This window comes from Carya illinoinensis, chromosome 4, assembly GCF_018687715.1.
Source record: "Carya illinoinensis cultivar Pawnee chromosome 4, C.illinoinensisPawnee_v1, whole genome shotgun sequence".
Taxonomy (NCBI): Eukaryota; Viridiplantae; Streptophyta; class Magnoliopsida; order Fagales; family Juglandaceae; genus Carya; species Carya illinoinensis.
In genome coordinates, this window is record NC_056755.1 from 12,083,410 (window position 1) to 12,101,295 (window position 17,886).

Sequence of the window (17,886 nt, forward strand, 5' to 3'; positions counted from 1 at the left end):
TTGATGTACATTCAATGAGATGTACAAGATCATCTAGTTTGTTGATGATGCTTTTATTTTTCTTGTACAAGATGGTGCCTAGATAGTATACTAATTCACATCTATTTTTTGTATATTAAGCAATTTGTGTGGTTTTGGAACTGCCATTATTATCATATGATTTTTGAATACGTCAAAATGGTTTGTGTTAATTATTGTTTAATCCATTTTTGTTATTTCTGTATTTGTGTAAGTTTATGTTTTAGATTATTTCTATATGATTAGTCATATATTGTTGATTTTGTGACACTAACAGAGGTAAATAAGTAATCTCTAAAAGCTGTGTGTGTTATGTTTTGTTTAGGTGTTCTAGAATAGTTGATGCACAAGAAACATTTGTAGGAATACACACAAAGGTCTACAATTTCTCAACTAGTGTATTGTACTACTAATGATGGGTTTCAACATGCACTGCAATTTAGGTCGACTGTGTCTGTGGACAAGAAAACTTATACTTTTCTTAATACGTTTTCACATCAAAAAGTAGCTGAGTAAGATGTAGCCAAACTTGCACTCGAGAACATATTACAAAAAGTAAAATATGAAATTTGACCTCTTATTCGTCAGGTTCGTTGCTTTAAGATTATACATTTTGACTTTGAGCATGTGCAACTCTTTTTTTTTTTTTGTTTTATATATATATATTTATTTCAAGGGTTCATATAACATTTTAGTATCTTAGGTCATAAGGTGTTAATTGCCGCATTTGAATTATTTTATTTTTATTTTTTATTTAATAGTTAAATAAATATTTATTAATAATTTCTAATTTTTATCTTTATTTTAAAATATTTAACGAGAAAAAAAAAAAAAAAAAAAAAAAAAAAAAAAAAAAAAAAAAAAACTGACCCATTCGTTCTCTTTCGGTGGCCTCCCTGTTAAAGTAGCATCATCGGTATAAAATATAATACAATGATTTTTTAGGTCTGCCGACTATGGCTGCTCCGTCAAAAGTAAATAGATTTCAAGAACCTGTTTTTATAAGACGGCCTAGAACTGATAGTCAAACTCAGCATATTATTGGTCAGGTTTATTATTATTATTATTATTATTATTATTAGTCTTTAGTCTTGCGGTGGCGTGGGTAAGGGTAGTGCCATTGCCATTGGCGGACCCCTGCAGATTCGAAGACCCTTCGGAGTGAACAAGAATCGTGCCAATCGCTAGCCGACGAAGAGAATAAAAAGGGTCTAAAGATCCTTCGTATCGTATCGTTTAAGATTTGGTCTCTAAATAGAAGAACTAGATTAAACTCGTTCCACTCTATGTAAAAATAAAAAATATAAAAAGACAGCCAGTGGCCGAAAGGTAAGACAGGCGTGATGAAAGATGAGCTAAAAAAGTTGGACCACGTTCATGACATCGATAGCACAGCAATCCAATAGCAATGTAGAATCAATATAAGGGGTGATTAATCATCATCAAGCCGTGGACCTATTATTTCAAAATAATAATTAATTTTAAAAATTAGAATTGTGAACCTACATTTATTACAAATTGAATGTGGATGTTAAAGCGTGCTATTTTTTGCAAAGCTATTGCGATGAATAATAAAGGATCAAGACACATAAATAGGATGGGGTGTGGGGTAAATTAGTAGCTTATAATTTAACTTTAAGATAAGGTTAAAAATCAAGATAAAAAATAAAATTAAGAAAAAATAAAATAAGTTGACGTAGACTCATAAAAAAAAAGATACAAATTATTAAATAGAAAGAGACTCAGACTTTTAAAAATTAAAGATTTCATGAGATAAATTAAATTCAACCATTTTAAAAAAATAAGGAGCACATCCCCCGTATATCGGTTTAACATTCATGTCACGGGTTACATTGTTTAAATTCGTGCGTTAAAAAATGATTTTTTTTTTTTTTTCTTTTCATAAAAAAGAGAAGCGGGGGAAAAATAAAGTAGTGGAAATATTCATTCTTTTCTGGTCGTAGACTCGAAAAGAAAACCAATACTGCAAGTAATTGTTGTCGCTTACAGTAGACGACGCCGTTTGTGCATTGTGTTAACACAAAGACCGACTCTCCTGTATTCCTTTCTTTTCATAAAAGACAAAAGACGAAAAAACCAAAAATCATCAGCGACCGGACCGCCATTGTAGTTCAACGAACCAACTGAAGTATTAAAGATCACCGACAGTGTCGGTGTCGCCGATTATGGCGGCGGCAAAGCCCAAAGGCTCCCGATGGAGCTCCGAGAAAACGAACGCGAGGGTCTGGCTCTACTCGGCCCTGCTCACCCTGCAATATGGAGCTCAGCCTTTGATCTCCAAGCGCTTCATCGGGTACCTCCACTAATTTCTTCCTCCAATTCAATACGCTGATCAATATGCTTCCATTTAGTAAATGGACGTTTCACAATTTCTCGGCTGGTTTATTGGCTGTTCACTCTTTGTTGCTGTTTGAATTGTAGGCAATTAGTGGGAGTAGATTATTTGAAATTTGGGTTTGTTTAAAATAATAGTTTTTGGCTTCGTTTTAGGGTTTAGGAAGTGGCTATTTGGTTTCTATAATGGAGAAATCTCCTTGATTTTAGTCGCTTTTAATTTCTTCAAGATAATAACGCAAGATTTGATTTTGGTTTGGAAACTGATTTGGTTAGATAAGAGTCTGAATAGATGTATTGAAGATGGTATGCGTACAACAGCGGCGTAATTGAGTTCGGATGACACCAAAAAGTTGTTTAGATCTGATATAGTTTCATATGGTTTGGCAAGATTTAAGTATGATAACCCATCAATGTACCGCAGCCGCTATACTAACATCATCATAGATTATTAATGCTTTCGTTCCATTATTTTGGAAATATTCACCATGGTGCAGCGAGAATATGAGAGGATTGGGGTCTGGAGTGGTGACTGCTACAAAGCAGTAGCAAAATTAGCTCAGAGCCTTGCCTCAGGCAGTGGAAGTCACTACTTAAAATCACCCTCATCCCCATTCTTGGGGCCAAAATTGATTCCAAATGAAAGAAAAAGAAACTAAACTAATCATGTGAGTTATGCAGGGATTTGAGCTTTTGGCATAGTATTGGATGGATAAGATTAGAAAAGGAGTTGAGAGGTGATTCGGTGGTTCAATTAAAAATATTGAAGTGACTATTGGAAGCCTTGAAAGGTTATGTTTTTTTTCTTCTTCTTCAAGACTACTCTTAAGCTTGTGGAAGTTTTCTGATAATATAACTTGCTAAGTAATAAGGACCCTAGAGTTTCTATTCATTACATGTTTGATTCCTTTGCCATTGCTGCACACTTTCCGCTATTCATGCCCATATTCTGATCTTGTTCATTTAATAACTCACACACCTTTGAGGGATTGGATTGAATGTGTGACCTTCCCCGGTGCCATTTTGTCAAAAGACATTAACATAATCTAATTTGCTTCTTCTTCGAAGTTCATGTTTTCAGATATGTGCTGTTGTAGGATGCAAACACCTGTGATATCTATTTATTATCGTGCAGTTCTTATGGTCAAGAAAGCCACTTTTTAAAATTATCGAAAAGAAAGAAAGCTACTTTTTAAAATCAGCACAAGATTTTATCATTTTGTTTTTGTCAGTGAGTAATTTTGTAATTATCACTTGCAAAGAAGTATCTGTGTTACCGTTTTACATTAATGGGATTATGGACTAGTTGATTCCTCACCTTGCTGTGCAAAGATTTAGTGTTTCTGAGGAATTGAGTCCTTTCTGCTCAATTTAGTCACTTTATGTCATAAAGAAGTGGTTGTTCATATGTGAACATATGAGGTGCAAGCCATTTTCTCATATGCAATTTTCTGCAGAAAAGAAGTTATTGTGACGTCATCTGTTTTGATGTGCGAGATAGCAAAGGTGATGTTTGGACTAGATATGAACTTCTTCCTCTCTGTACTGATTCCATATGAATTATGATTTTTGTTGTTTTTTCTGATTCCCTGACAAAGATACGTGTATTAATATGTTTTTAGGTAATATGTGCCCTAATTGTCATGGCAAAAGATGGCGGTTTAGAGAAAGTATACAATGAGTGGACTTTGGTTGGTGCGTTGACTGCATCAGGACTTCCTGCTGCAATCTATGCGCTGCAAAATAGTCTACTGCAGATTTCTTACAAGAATCTTGATTCACTCACTTTCTCAATACTGAACCAGACAAAAATAATTTTCACTGCTTTGTTTACATACTTGATTTTGAGGTATGTTCCATGATGGCATCTCTTGCAATGGTAACTTTGTCAGTTGGTCTTCATGTCAAAGCATAAAAACTTCTATGAAAAATTATTAGTAGACCCCATAAACTAAAATAGTGTTTATGTTCATGGTCTCTTGCAACTGCATTTAATCAAAAGACTTTAGCAGAACTTGTAAATCAGAGTCTGTTGTTAAATTCTCACTGCCCACATTACCATTATGGGGTCATATTTTACAGAAAGGTGCAAAATAATCGATATAATATTGATGTAAATAATGTACACTAGTCGCCTATAGACACATTTGTGATTGTGTAAGAATTCTTCAGCTACAATTTTATTTATTTCATGAGTATCCTGTAGAGAGGAGAGTGTTTTCTTAATAGTTCTATGGTAAAAGTAATTGTTTGACTTTCCTTCAATTACTATGCCTTTCGTTAGCAGCATATAGGGGACATATAAATTCAATAGTGCGATTGTCCAATGTTGATGTAGTTTTTCTTGTTCTTTGAAGGAAATGTCTACATTTGAAGTTCTATTGTACACTTTTTTATTTCCAATCCACAAAAATGAAAAATTATCTTCTAGAGGCACTTTCATTTTTTGATTACATCAATTATTCGAGAGACAAGCCACGTTAGAAATTATTTTTTATTCTATTACAAAATGGATAAAAAAAAAGCATGCTGGCAACTTTGACTGGAAAATTAAGGATAATGTGTTTGGATAAGCTAGTTATGCAAAATTCGAGGTTGTGCATGACAATAACTCTAGGCCAAATTTTTGGGAACACCATTTGCAGGCAGAAGCAATCAATTCAACAGATTGGGGCCCTATTCTTGTTGATAGTTGCAGCTGTTCTTCTAAGCATAGGTGAAGGCTCTAGAAAAGGATCTAGAAGTGGTAGCTCTGATCAAATATTATTTTATGGAATCATTCCTGTATTGGTTGCTTCTTTACTCTCAGGACTGGCTTCTGCTTTATGTCAATGGGCTTCTCAGGTTAGTAAAGCATTTCTTTTTCTTTAATTACAGTAGTACTTCCATAGTCTCTTCAATTTCCCTGTAATTAAATTGTCCTTTTATCACAGGTTAAGAAACACTCATCGTACTTGATGACTGTAGAAATGTCTTTTGTTGGAAGCCTGTGCTTGTTGATTAGTACCACTAAGTCTCCAGATGGAGATGCTATCAGACGGCACGGATTCTTATATGGTTGGACTCCTCTCACGTTGGTAATGATCATCTTGCTCTTGTAGAAAGCAATGCCAACCTATCTATAAGTATGATCTGGCCTTTCTATTGCTGGTAGTAAAAGTATTGGCCACTCGGTGAAGAAGTACTGTAACCATCTAAATAGTTTGTAGGACCCAAAAGAGTTACATCATAAACTGTTACCCTCTTGCTTATTGCTTATAGCTATCGTTTGAGGCAGAAAAATTTATATTTCCATTCTTTACAATTATCATGCCCTCTCAATATCTGTATACCATCAACACTTCAGCTTTGGATTGACATACATATGGGTGTATGCCTCTCGCTTTTTGATGAGCTGAATATAGGTTGAATCTTACACGCACAGGCCTATTTTTTTTTTTTTTTTTTGTGGTTTTTTTTTTTGGGGGGGGGGGGGGGGGGGGGGTTGATATCAGATAGTTATGCTTGTAGTATTTGGACCAGACCTAAAATTGTAATTGTCTGTTATAGTATTAATTGATTGTGAAAATCTGCAATTCTTACGATTTGTGAAAAATTTTTGGTGGCAGCAGTAGGTAGTTAGAAATTTCAAGAAAGTACATCAAGAAACATGATCTTGAAGGGATTTTTTTTGTTGTTTACTAGTTTAAGTTCATTAAGGAAAGAGGCACCAATGCCTGGGATATTCAATGATGTGGTGTGGGCATTGTGTGGATCCAAGTCGAAGAGGGTAGAGTTTGAAACTCCTTTTGGGGAATTGAGTTGGCAGCGTGATAGCCAACAGCAAATAGTAGGGATTCAGAGGTTTTATTGCTGTTACAAGGCACTTAATTATTAACCCCCACTCCCCCCCCCCCCCCCCCCCCAAAAAAAAAAAAAAAAAAAAAAAACGGTGCCTGGGGAAAAAATATGAGAAAAAGACAGAAGGCCCAAAAGAAATGAATCCCACTTACCTGCCCCCCAAAAGAGACCCAAAGAGATACAAAGCCCTTGAATGGGTATAGATATAGATACCGATGTGATTTAAGCTGGCCAGGACACCCAAGAATATAAAAAAAAAAGATATAGATACCAATGTGAATTATATCTCTTCTCTCACTAGTACCTAGAATTAGACATGCTTCTTGTATACTTCTGGTGTACTTCGTTAATGTCTTTATTTCAATAAAATTTTACTTTTACTATCAATTTTTTTTTTTTTTCCCTTTTGACACTGCAGTTGCTATTAGATATTATTGATGTGCATCAACTTCAGACGAATTTAATTGTTTTGTTTTATTTCAGATACCAGTTCTATCCAATGCCTTCGGTGGAATTCTTGTTGGGCTAGTTACAAGCCATGCCGGAGGTGTTAGAAAGGCAAGTTTGATTCTGTAAACGTAAATAATGTTCAGCATGGAACAATGATAAGAAAAGTACTGATTTAGATTGCTCATGCACATCTTTAGCTTTGTATAATTTTTTCACGAGTAGACTGGTTAAGTGAGAGAGGAGGGGGGGGGGGGGGGGGGGGGGGGGGGACAAAGAAAGGAAGAAAAAAGAAAAGAGTGAGATGTGTCTCCTAAATTAATCACCTTACTCATACATTCTGTCTGGTATCCATATGATTCATATTGACAGAACAGAAACGCCAAGTTACCCCGGATCTGCTGTGTTGTTGGCAGCTGAATTTATTGGCTTAGCTCTATTATTTCAATGTAACATGAGGGTAGGAAATTATACTGTTGAATACTTCTTTTGGGACTAGGACTACTGGATCCTTGTTGTAAGGTTTGAGATACAATGACTGATACACAGATCTATCTAATCAGCATAAATGTCTGTGGGAATTAACTGGGAGGATAGTTCTTTCTTTCTTAAACTATTCTTGGATTCTTCTCAACTTTCACTTATCTAGAAAACTATTTACCATTATATAAATGCTGCTAACTGTAGAAAGTATTCCAAACATGATTGCAGGGGTTTGTCATTGTTTCTGCACTTGTTGCCACGGCTTTGCTGCAGTTCGTTTTTGAAGGGAAACCGCCTTCATTTTTCTGTCTTGTGGCTCTGCCACTGGTACTTTGTAGCATTTCAATATACCAGAAATACCCGTACCAAGTTAAAAAGAAGGAATCATAAATTGTCACCATGTTACCACGAGGGAAGCTGTTTGATTAGCCCCTCGGCTCAGCAATTGATAGGGTTTTTCTTTTGCCCATTAAAGTGGTTTAGTCAGGTACATTTATTTTTCCTTTTTGAGAGAGTCAGGTACACTTAATGAAGGGAATTGAGAAGGCTTTCTATGATGCTTTCATCAAATCCGCAAGGATTTTGCTATGCTTATGACGTCCTTGAGGAGTTACAATCTTCTTCGAAGATGTTCGATTTCATTTTACTGTGTAATAAGAAGAATGGCTGTATCATTACGAGCTTTAGGTAGCAAGAAGAAATCAGATAAATCATAAATACATTTAGAATCCATAGAATTATCGTGGTCTTGAACTTTGCACTAAAAGCTCTTCTTGTATCCACAACTTCAAAGACTGTTAAAACTCTGCAAAATCATGTTTTCAGCAACAAAAATTATATTCGGTAATCGTACCCAGCGTTGAGGATTAGTAAAACGGTGTGTTTGGGAATTAGTAAACGGTATGTCGAAGGATATGATGAAACGATGCATTGTCTATAGATTGTTAAAATGCAGCGTTTTAAGTCATCGTTATAATTCTTGTAATTTTCATATATAAATAAGGGTGAGGGGTAATGGAAGGTATCCCGAAGTTGATCGTGAATGTAAACGGGAGGGTTGGATTTTTCTCGAACTAAATCCACTTTCTTGATTCAAGTTACCCATAACAATTGGTACCGGAGAGGTTGATTCTCTCATGGCGGAAGAGACGTGATCGACGACACTGAAAGTACACCAGGAGAACAAGCAGTGGCAGCAAGAGGCCATATAGAGACAACTAGGCTAGAGGGGGGCCATGGCGCCCCTAGCCTTAAAAGTAAGAAAAAATAGTTTCTATATTTTCTTACAATTCATAATTTTTGCATCCAAAATATAAGAATAGTCATAAAATACCAAAATATAAAAATATACATAAAAAAATACCAAAAATATGACACCAAAAATTTTAAAAGTGTTATGAAACTTAATGAAAAGGAAAGAGTTTCAAGAAATTGAGAGAGAACGAGAGAGGAGATTCTCTTATTGATCTGTTTATCATATAACATCAATATACTCATATATATAAGATTACAAAAGAGACTATGCTTTTGACGACTAGCATTATACATTTGATGGCTAGCTCACTATGCTAGTACTATGCACTATACATTTGACGGCTAGCTAAATGTGGTCATACAATTCAAGATAGTTTATAACACTTCCCCTTTGGATGACCATATTTAAAGAATATGTTTCGTTAAAACCTTGCCAAGGAAAAACCCTGTGGGAAAAAACCAAGGGCGAAGGAAAAAGAGTACAGTATTCATGTGTATCGTCGAGTGCTTTAGGATTGCTTCATTAAAACCTTGCAAAGGAAAACCCAGTGGGATAAAACCTTAGCGAAGGAAAAAGAGTACAATCCGCACAAGTTTTCAAGACATTACTTCTCCTGAAAAGTGCATGATAATAGGTCTTCAAACCTCCGCATTCCAATGTTCTGCATAATCTTCTTAAATGTTGCAATTGGTAATGCTTTAGTGAATAAATCTGCCAAATTTTTACTTGACCGTACCTTCTTGATATCAATTTCAACTTTCTTCTCATGAATTGCAATGATTTTCTTGTGTGTATCTGAAAGATAACTTGCATCTGTACATCCAACTAACTGTGGACTTGATCCATGTTGATAAAATAATCACAACTGGATCTTTCTGCTCATCACTACTCTTCTGGAGTTGTACTCTTCTGGAGTTTTTGTAAATAATACAGTTAGTGGAGAATTCATCAACATTAAACCGCTAACCTCCTTTTTTAATAAAAACTGTAGCCAGCCTTTTTAGATCAGACAATGTTTTGCTTCAAGATAATAAAATAATATTTCACAAATATTCATACTTGTGTTTCTATCTTTTGATAGATGTTTTGTGTGCTCCCTTTTATTTCTTCTTTAATAATGCACACTTCATATCAAACCCATAATATGAATTTAAAATACTAATTGTATTAAAAGATGGTATTTCATGACTAATAACATCATCCATCTTCCCCTTGAAGCCGCAAGGGTTTCAGATTTATATTTCAAATATATGCAGTTTTTATGAGCTCTTCTGGAACCTCAATGACATTTAAATCATATATATAAACTGCAATAATAGCTTGTTTCCATTTGCGTTTGGATTGCTTTAGATCATATAAGGATTTTTGAAACTTGATAGAATATATATTTCCAGATGTATTCATATTAGAAGTTTCAGACATTTTCTATCCTTCAGGGATTTTCATATATATATATATATATATCATGATCCAATGATCCATATAAATATGCATTTAATCATGCATATCCAATATCTCGGTAACTTTTAAGCTAATAAAAATCTTAATATGATTTCAACCACTTTAAAATCATATCAATATTGTTTATTTCAAATTTGGCCAATATTTTACGTCGTATTCTTCGACGGTTATTGATTCACTTTCATCATTACTTTTGGTAGTGTCAATTGTCATCTCATATGGAAATACGTTGTCGACAACGATTTTATTTCTATTCATAATTTCTCCATTATTCATGGAATGTAATGAGATCTCGTTATTTTCAGGTATCTGTCCCTCTTTAAGGGAAGACATTTTCATGAAAAACCTCTTCAGGAGACACTCTTCAAGAGTTTATATAGGAGAATTTTATACAGAGAATTTGGATGGACTTTATTGCTTGTTTTGTGGGTATGACCTCTTCAGGAGCACCAAATTATTTGTGCCTTTATCTTTTGAGATATTCTATCTTTTGTATCGATAAGTCTCACATGTCTTTATACATGTCTTTAAACTGCTGAATTTCTTAATTATCCTACAGGGACTTCAATCCTCGCTGGGATTTTAGCAGCTAGAATATGAGACATTTTTATCTTATTGTATCCAAAATTTAATTATCATCTGAATTTCTGGTTCACATATGATAATCAAGATAACGTCGAATAATTTCATCTTATTTGCTTTAAGCAAATTTTTCTTTCCACTTCTGGTGGTAAGACTTTATAGTAAAAGAATCTTCTGGTTCTTTTATGGACGTCCATATGAAAATCATTCGACTTATTGTAATTCATTTTGGATGATCAAGATAACTATGAAAAGATACAAATATTTTGAATCATATCACCTTTTTGATGCATCATAATATTTGATTCAATAATTTGTATAATATCATCTCAAAGAGAAACCTTACAGTTTTTCCAATACGAGCTTCTGGCCCGAAAAGATATTCATTATCACGTCCAATCTCTTAGTTTATTTGAATGAAATGTATCATTCTTTTCACTTCAGGGAATAGAATGATATAAATTCATTATCATTCACTTCAGGGAATGATGTAGATATAGTAAGACGTGACTAATGATTCTCATCAAAAGCTCATTATTTTGCTCAGTCATTGAAATACCATATATAAATTTAGAATATATTGTGAACGTTTGCATTTCATATTGCTACTTTAGGAACATACTCGATATTACTACTTCAGGAGCACATTCGAGACGTTCATTCAAATATATATTTTTTCCACAATTTCAATTATGCAACTTCAGGTGCATAAATCATAATGAGCTTTTGGTACAAGTATCAATCATTTAAACTATGAGATACTCACAAGCTATTATTGATTTAGGGCGATCCTTCAAGGATGCTCCATTTCCATGCTCAGATAAATCATATCATCAATAAATAAAACTTGTATCTAAACTATGTAAATAAACATAGAATTTATCAAGTAATAATAATGAATATAATCATAAATATTCACCTTAACAATAATATATTAAAAACTTACTTAAAGTTGAAGATCAATAACTTCAGAATCATCAAAACCATACACACGCAGCGTACTGAATGATTCCTCACAACCCCTCTTCCTTGTTGATCAGTCTGTCTCCATGCTTTCTATCTTAATACAAAATTTTATTTATAAACAAATAGTCAAATAAGATAAAGAAAGCATACAGTAGCAGGTTGCAGGAGTGTAGGCGGGCAGCAACCATCATAGGGCCAAAAAGTCCACCCACTAACCTATTATATTTATTTTATTTTATTGTAAAGATAGTTGGTCAGCTCATCTTATCAACCTAATGGACCCCTACTAAACATGTGAAGACAAAAATAGTAGCATCGATCTATGAATTATGAATCTACTATAGTTTTCTTTCTTTGACTAGTTAGCATGTTATGTTTGAATAATATTTTGCAATACTGTTACTGTCTTCCACGTGTTTCCGGTTTTAATGGCTCGTTTGAGAGAAAATTTGTTCATGTATTTCAGGCTCTTCCAGCTTACGCTTCTTTGATGGGTATCAAGGCTGTGATTCTTACGTGATACTGATTCAACTCGAGAATCAGCTCCCCTTTACCTCGACGGATTTCGGATCGGTGCTCATAGATCTTGAATCGATCACCATGGATAGCATCAGATCTGCGCCTGTGATTTGTACACAGAGCTACGGATAGAAAGACAAGAGCTTCCTGCGGTGGGTCACCGGTGGGGGTCTGGTGGTGTTTGGGTTGAAGAGAGTATTAAGAGCAGAATACACGGAAGACATAGAAGAAGAGAGAAAAATTCAATCGTCAATCCCCTCAGAGAGTTCGCCAAAATCAGAGATGGCTTTCACAGAGAGAAAGGAAAGAGAGCGACGGAGTTGATCTCCTTGTTAGCCTTCTGGCTGAACCAGTACAAGCCCAGCTGCATCATCAGCGCAGCGTCGGCACCTCCCGAGCTGCTTGGTCTGCATCACGAGGTCGTTGTTTTCCTTGGCGCGTCCCGATCAAGTTTGCAAACGTGGAAGCGTGGAGCTTGTTAATCACCATAGGCCCAGGATTTGCAAGAATGAGCTGGGCCGCCAATCTTTGTTTCCGTTTAGGGGTTTTCATGCTCAAGTGCTATCGATCCGTGAAGCTGATGCTCCGACTGGCCAACTCGCGGGTGTGCAGTGTCGGCGGTTACGGTACTAGTATTGTAGTGGTCTGTGATGGGTTAATCCATTGGTGCGCATGACGTCGTACACCGACAAGTGGCTGAGCACAAAGTTAAGCAGGTGGAGTAGATTAGAGATGAAAAATATCACGGCCAGAACCACTATAATGAAAAAAAAAAACAGTCGGACTCATTCTATTACCAGAGCTTCCTCATCATAAAGATTTGAGATTGGGTTTTAAGATCGGGTCTTAGCACTAGAAACTCAGAACCCAATTTTGACAAGGATTAGAGAAATTCAATCATGCTGATAACGTGTTATGAAACTTAATGAAAATGAAAGAGTTTCAAGAGATTGAGAGAGAACGAGAGAGGAGATTCTCTTATTGATCTGTCTATCATATAACATCAATATACTCATATATATAGGGTTACAAAAGAGACTATGCTTTTGACGACTAGCACTATACATTTGACGGCTAGCTCACTATGCTAGCACTATGCACTATGCATTTGACGGCTAGCTAAATGTGGTCATACAATTCAGGATAGTTTATAACAAAAAGTTGAAAATTTTAGTTAAAAAATATACAATCCAAAAAATATTTCTTATAAATTGAAGGAATATGAAATTAAATTAAGTTTATAATGTATTTTTCTTATAATTATAAATAACAAAGTGTATAATATTACACATTGGATAGGCGTAGATCAATGTGGCCCCCCCAAAGTAGAGTTTTTGGTTCCGCCACTTACTTGATAGCCAACAATAGACAACTCAAACTCTTACAGACAGGTTAGACCAAGTGCATGATATGATTTGAACTTTAATTGAACACCAATGTATTATTCTTTCTGGGGAAGTAACTCAAGAACCACAATTAATAGTCCAAGAAGATGGAATTTTTTGTCTAAAGGGATGCGTCTAGAATTTCTCCATTTCTGTGGGAGTAATTTGACAGGGTGGTTTTTAAAGGTAACTCAATACTTTGAATTTCATTAAACACCTCTTAATCAAATGTTGTTGATGGCCTCGTATCACATGCAGGGTAAGGCCTTGGTTTGGTATCAAGATGTGGTATTGGGGGGTTGGGGTGTTTAATCCATTGGGTGGGAGTCATTCGTAAAATCCTTGCAAATCAGGTTTGGCCCAATGGATTATGATAGCCCTATAGAAGACTTAACTAGGCTTAAGCATACATCCACAATGGTTGCTTACAAAACCCAATTATAGGTTGAAAAGACTTTTAGAAAAATATAAGTTGAGTTGCTTTTTGAGTGGGTTTAAGGATGAGATTCGATTGCCAATAAAGATGCTCAATCCCATTAATTTAGTATCTGGTTTGACCAAGATTCAAGAGGAGTACATTTGGGGCTTGAGGAAGGCATTGAGGACAGCAAATCAGCAATGGTTGTTGGTGATTATTGGTCTTTTGGGACTGGTGATGAAGTGTGAAGATTTTTTAGAAGAGTAGTGTTTAGAGCAGGAAGATTTTTTCCTCAAAAATAGATGATAAATGAAGGAAGAGATTGTGTTACCACTGTGAAGAGAAGTGAAATCCAAGCCATGTTTGCAAGAATTCAAGAGTGTATCTCTTGCAAGTGGAAGATAATGCAGAACATGATGAGTTAAATCAAGACAGTGGAGTTGATTAAGATATACAGAGAGAAGAGTTGACTAAAACACATGAAGAGAACTTAGAAATTTCCATACATGTAATTTTCGGTTCTCCTAGTGCTAATACAGTGAGGTTGTTGGGGGGTGATTGGAGTACAATCTGTGTTAATCTTGGTGGATTTAGAGAGTACACATGACTTCTTGGGTCCCCTAGGATTGCACAAGTGGCAAGGTTGGAAATTGAGGAAACTACTAAGCTGAAGGTGGCTACTGGTTTTCTCGCATTTACTAAGTAGGAGTAAATGTGAGAAAATCACGCTTAAGGTTCAAAGAAATAAATTCCTTGTTTCCTTTCATATAATAACATTGGGTGGATGTGATATGGTTATTGGAATCCGGTGATTGAGAACACTTGGACTCATTATTTGGGATTTCCTGAAAATGATTATGGAGTTTTAGTTAGTGGGAAGGAAGACTCTGCTGCAGGGGTTATGCACTGATGACATATCTGTAGAGGATGACAATACTTTTTTAAAACTATCTCCTAAGGAAAAAAGAAGGGGCTGGTTGTTGCAATTCATGCATGAGGAAAAGGAAGAGCATACTGGTAGTAATCAACAAGAAGTGGTGGGATTACTTGAGGAGTTCAAGGATGTATTTAAGGAGCCTACTAGGTTACCACCTTCAAGAGATTGTGATCATCAAATTATTCTTAAGGAGGGAACACACCACATCTTAGTAAGGCCCTATAGGTATCCATACTACCATAAAACTGAGATACAGAAGATAATGTAGGAGCTTTTGCAATCTAGGGTGATCAGGTCTAGTTAGTCCTTTTTCATCACTTGTGTTATTGGTCAAAAAGGCTGATGGGAGTTAGACGGATGCGTAGCAACTATAGGGCTATGAATCAAGAGACTATTAAGGACAAGTTTCAGATCCATATGATAGATGAGCTACTGAATGAGTTTTTGGGGCTGAGATATATTCCAAACTCGATCTGAGGTTTGATTACTATCAGATTAGAGTGAGAGCCCAAGATGTTCCAAAAATGACTTCTAGGACCCATGAGGGTTATCATGAATTTTTCGTGATGTATTTTGGGCTCACTAATGTTCTTGCCACTTTCCAAGGACTGATGAATAAGGTTTTTTTTTTTTAAACTTTTTTTAGGAAGTTTATATTAGTTTTTTTCATGACATAGTGGTATATAGCACAAGCCTCATTGATCATTTGAAGCATTTGAGGGCAGTTTTGGAGATTTTGAGAAAACACAACTTGTTTGCCAAGAAGTCTAAATGCATATTTTTTTGACTGGAATTGACTAACTTAGGCATTTAATATCAGAAAATGGAGTCAAGGTTGACCCAACCAAGATCTCATCTATGTTGGAATGACCACTTCCAACCTCTTTGGAGTTCTTAAGAAGAATTTTTGGACTTACTAGGTATTACAGGAAATTCATCTAGAACTATGAGTTGATTGCAACCCCTTTGACTACAACCCCTTTGACTTCCTTATTGAAGAAGAATTCATTTGAGTGGAATGAATTAGCAACTGCAGTTTTTCAGGAATTGAAAAATGCTATCATACAACCACTTGTGTCGAGGCTTCCTAACTCTTCAAAAGGTTTTAACATTGAATGTGATAATGTGATTCAAGTGGAATAGGATTGGGGGTAGTGTTGATGCAGGAGGGGCGCCCATTACTTACTTTAGTAAGGACTCCAGGGTTAGGCCTTACTTCTTTTTATTTATGAGAAAGAAATATTGGCTTCACTTACTGCTGTATAGAAGTGGCAATCATACCTGCTTGGACAATCATTCAAAATCAAGATTGGCCAACAAGCATTGAAGCTTTTGTTAGAGCAAAAAGTGGAAAATGAGGCCCAACTGAATTGGATCACCTAACTTATGGGATATGACTTTATATATATATATATATATATATATAGAATATAAGAAAGGGAAAGAGAATAAAGTAGCAGATGCCCTGTCAAGGAAGCTTGAAGAAGAGGAGGGAACACTAACTGTAATCTCATTCCCTACACCATTGTGGATTGAAGAGTTGAAGTAAAATTACTCACAGTCTCATAAAATTTAAGAAATATACTCGAAGTTGTAGAATGGACAAGAGAGTGATATGCATTACTCCATTCAACAATGGTTGTTGCTTAGAAAAGGCAAGATGTTGGTGGTTCTAGGTTTTGATTTCCAAGACAAAATTTTACAGCACATTCATCATAACCCATAAGTAGGTCATGTAGGCCATCACAAGACCTTGAAGAGAGCTAAGATGGAATTTTAATGGGAATGTATGCGTGGGGATATTAAAAAGTTGGTAAGGGAGTGTGACATCCGCCAAACTACTAAGTATGAGGCTACATATCATGCTAGTTTACTGTAGCCACTAAGTATGAGGCTACATATCATGCTAGGTTTTGATTTCCAAGACAAAATTTTACAGCACATTCATTATAACCCATAAGCAGGTCATGTAGGCCATCACAAGACCTTGAAGAGAGCTAAGATGGAATTTTAATGGGAATGTATGCGTGGGGATATTAAAAAGCTGGTAAGGGAGTGTGACATCCGCCAAACCACTAAGTATGAGACTACATATCATGCTAGTTTACTGTAGCTACTGTCAGTTCCAGTCTGTCCATGGACTGATATATCCATGGATTTTATGGAGGGTTTACCACTTTCACATGGATATAGTGTGGTATTTTTAATAATTGACAGATTCACCAAACATGCCCACTTCTTTCCACTCTCTCATCCATACTGTGACGCCCCCAAATTCCGTTTGGGATCGGACGGACATTTGAAGCGTCGAGACATGCAACACAAGGTTACCTGCCCCCGTTCATGACATATAAGATGCAATATTCCTAACATGCATCTAACAATATGCAATATTCGCAGCGGATAAATTTTTTTTTTAGCAATACTATGCACCAAATTGAAAATATCCCAAATGCTTAAAACATACTTCATACATAAAAATCCATTGAACAACTAAGATCACAACACTAGTCCAAAATGGTTATGATCCAAAAAGTAGTAGAGATGCAACTCAATCGTACAAGTAGTAATTTACGTTAATTACTATATCAACATTTATGTCGCACCGTCACTTAGTGAACTGTGTCTAGTTGATCAGCTCCTGATTCTCCTTCAAGTCCTGTAACAAGATCTACCATTCGGGAGAAATGGTAGTTGAGACTACCAAAGTGAGATTTGATTACAAATCTCAGTAAGTTAACAAAAAACTTCCACACAAGCTAATGATGCATGGATGACAGTAAAAGTATAAATGTATAATCAAATTCATAAGTAATTAAAGCATAACTTGGAGTACAACATAGCATAATTGACATAACTTAAATTGAAACATGAACTGAACTTGACTTGACATGAACTTGATCTGAAACTTGACTTAGCATGAATTTGCTTTGAAACTTGAATTAACATGAAAAATACATACTCCACAATTGTTGTGGCTCCATGTATTCTACGTGTAAATACATACTCCACAGTTGTTATGGCCCCATGTATTCTACACAAACTTGACTTAACATGAAAAATACATACTCCACAGTTGTTGTGGCCCCATGTATTCTACGTGTAAATACATACTCCACAATTATTGTGGCTCCATGTATTCTACGGAAACTTATTCTCTAACTGTTTAAATACATACTCCACAGTTGTTGTGGCCCCATGTATTCTACGTGTCACAATT

At 35.5% G+C, this 17,886-nt stretch overlaps 1 protein-coding gene across 2 annotated transcripts; it reads left to right on the top strand.

Annotated features, from left to right (window-relative positions):
* The first annotated feature begins 2,076 nt into the window (after window positions 1-2,076).
* LOC122307699 (UDP-N-acetylglucosamine transporter ROCK1) lies at window positions 2,077-7,731 on the top strand. Of its 2 annotated transcripts, XM_043120743.1 has the most exons (7): window positions 2,077-2,332; window positions 3,831-3,879; window positions 3,996-4,222; window positions 5,019-5,217; window positions 5,307-5,450; window positions 6,697-6,771; window positions 7,372-7,731. In XM_043120743.1, the coding sequence occupies exons 1-7, from the start codon at window positions 2,205-2,207 to the stop codon at window positions 7,531-7,533; spliced, it is 984 nt and encodes a 327-aa protein (XP_042976677.1). In that variant the 5' UTR covers window positions 2,077-2,204; the 3' UTR covers window positions 7,534-7,731. The 2 variants fall into 2 exon arrangements, with proteins under 2 accessions (XP_042976677.1, XP_042976678.1); XM_043120744.1 differs by lacking the exon at window positions 3,831-3,879 and having other exon boundaries at window positions 2,082-2,332.
* The last annotated feature ends 10,155 nt before the right edge of the window (window positions 7,732-17,886 follow it).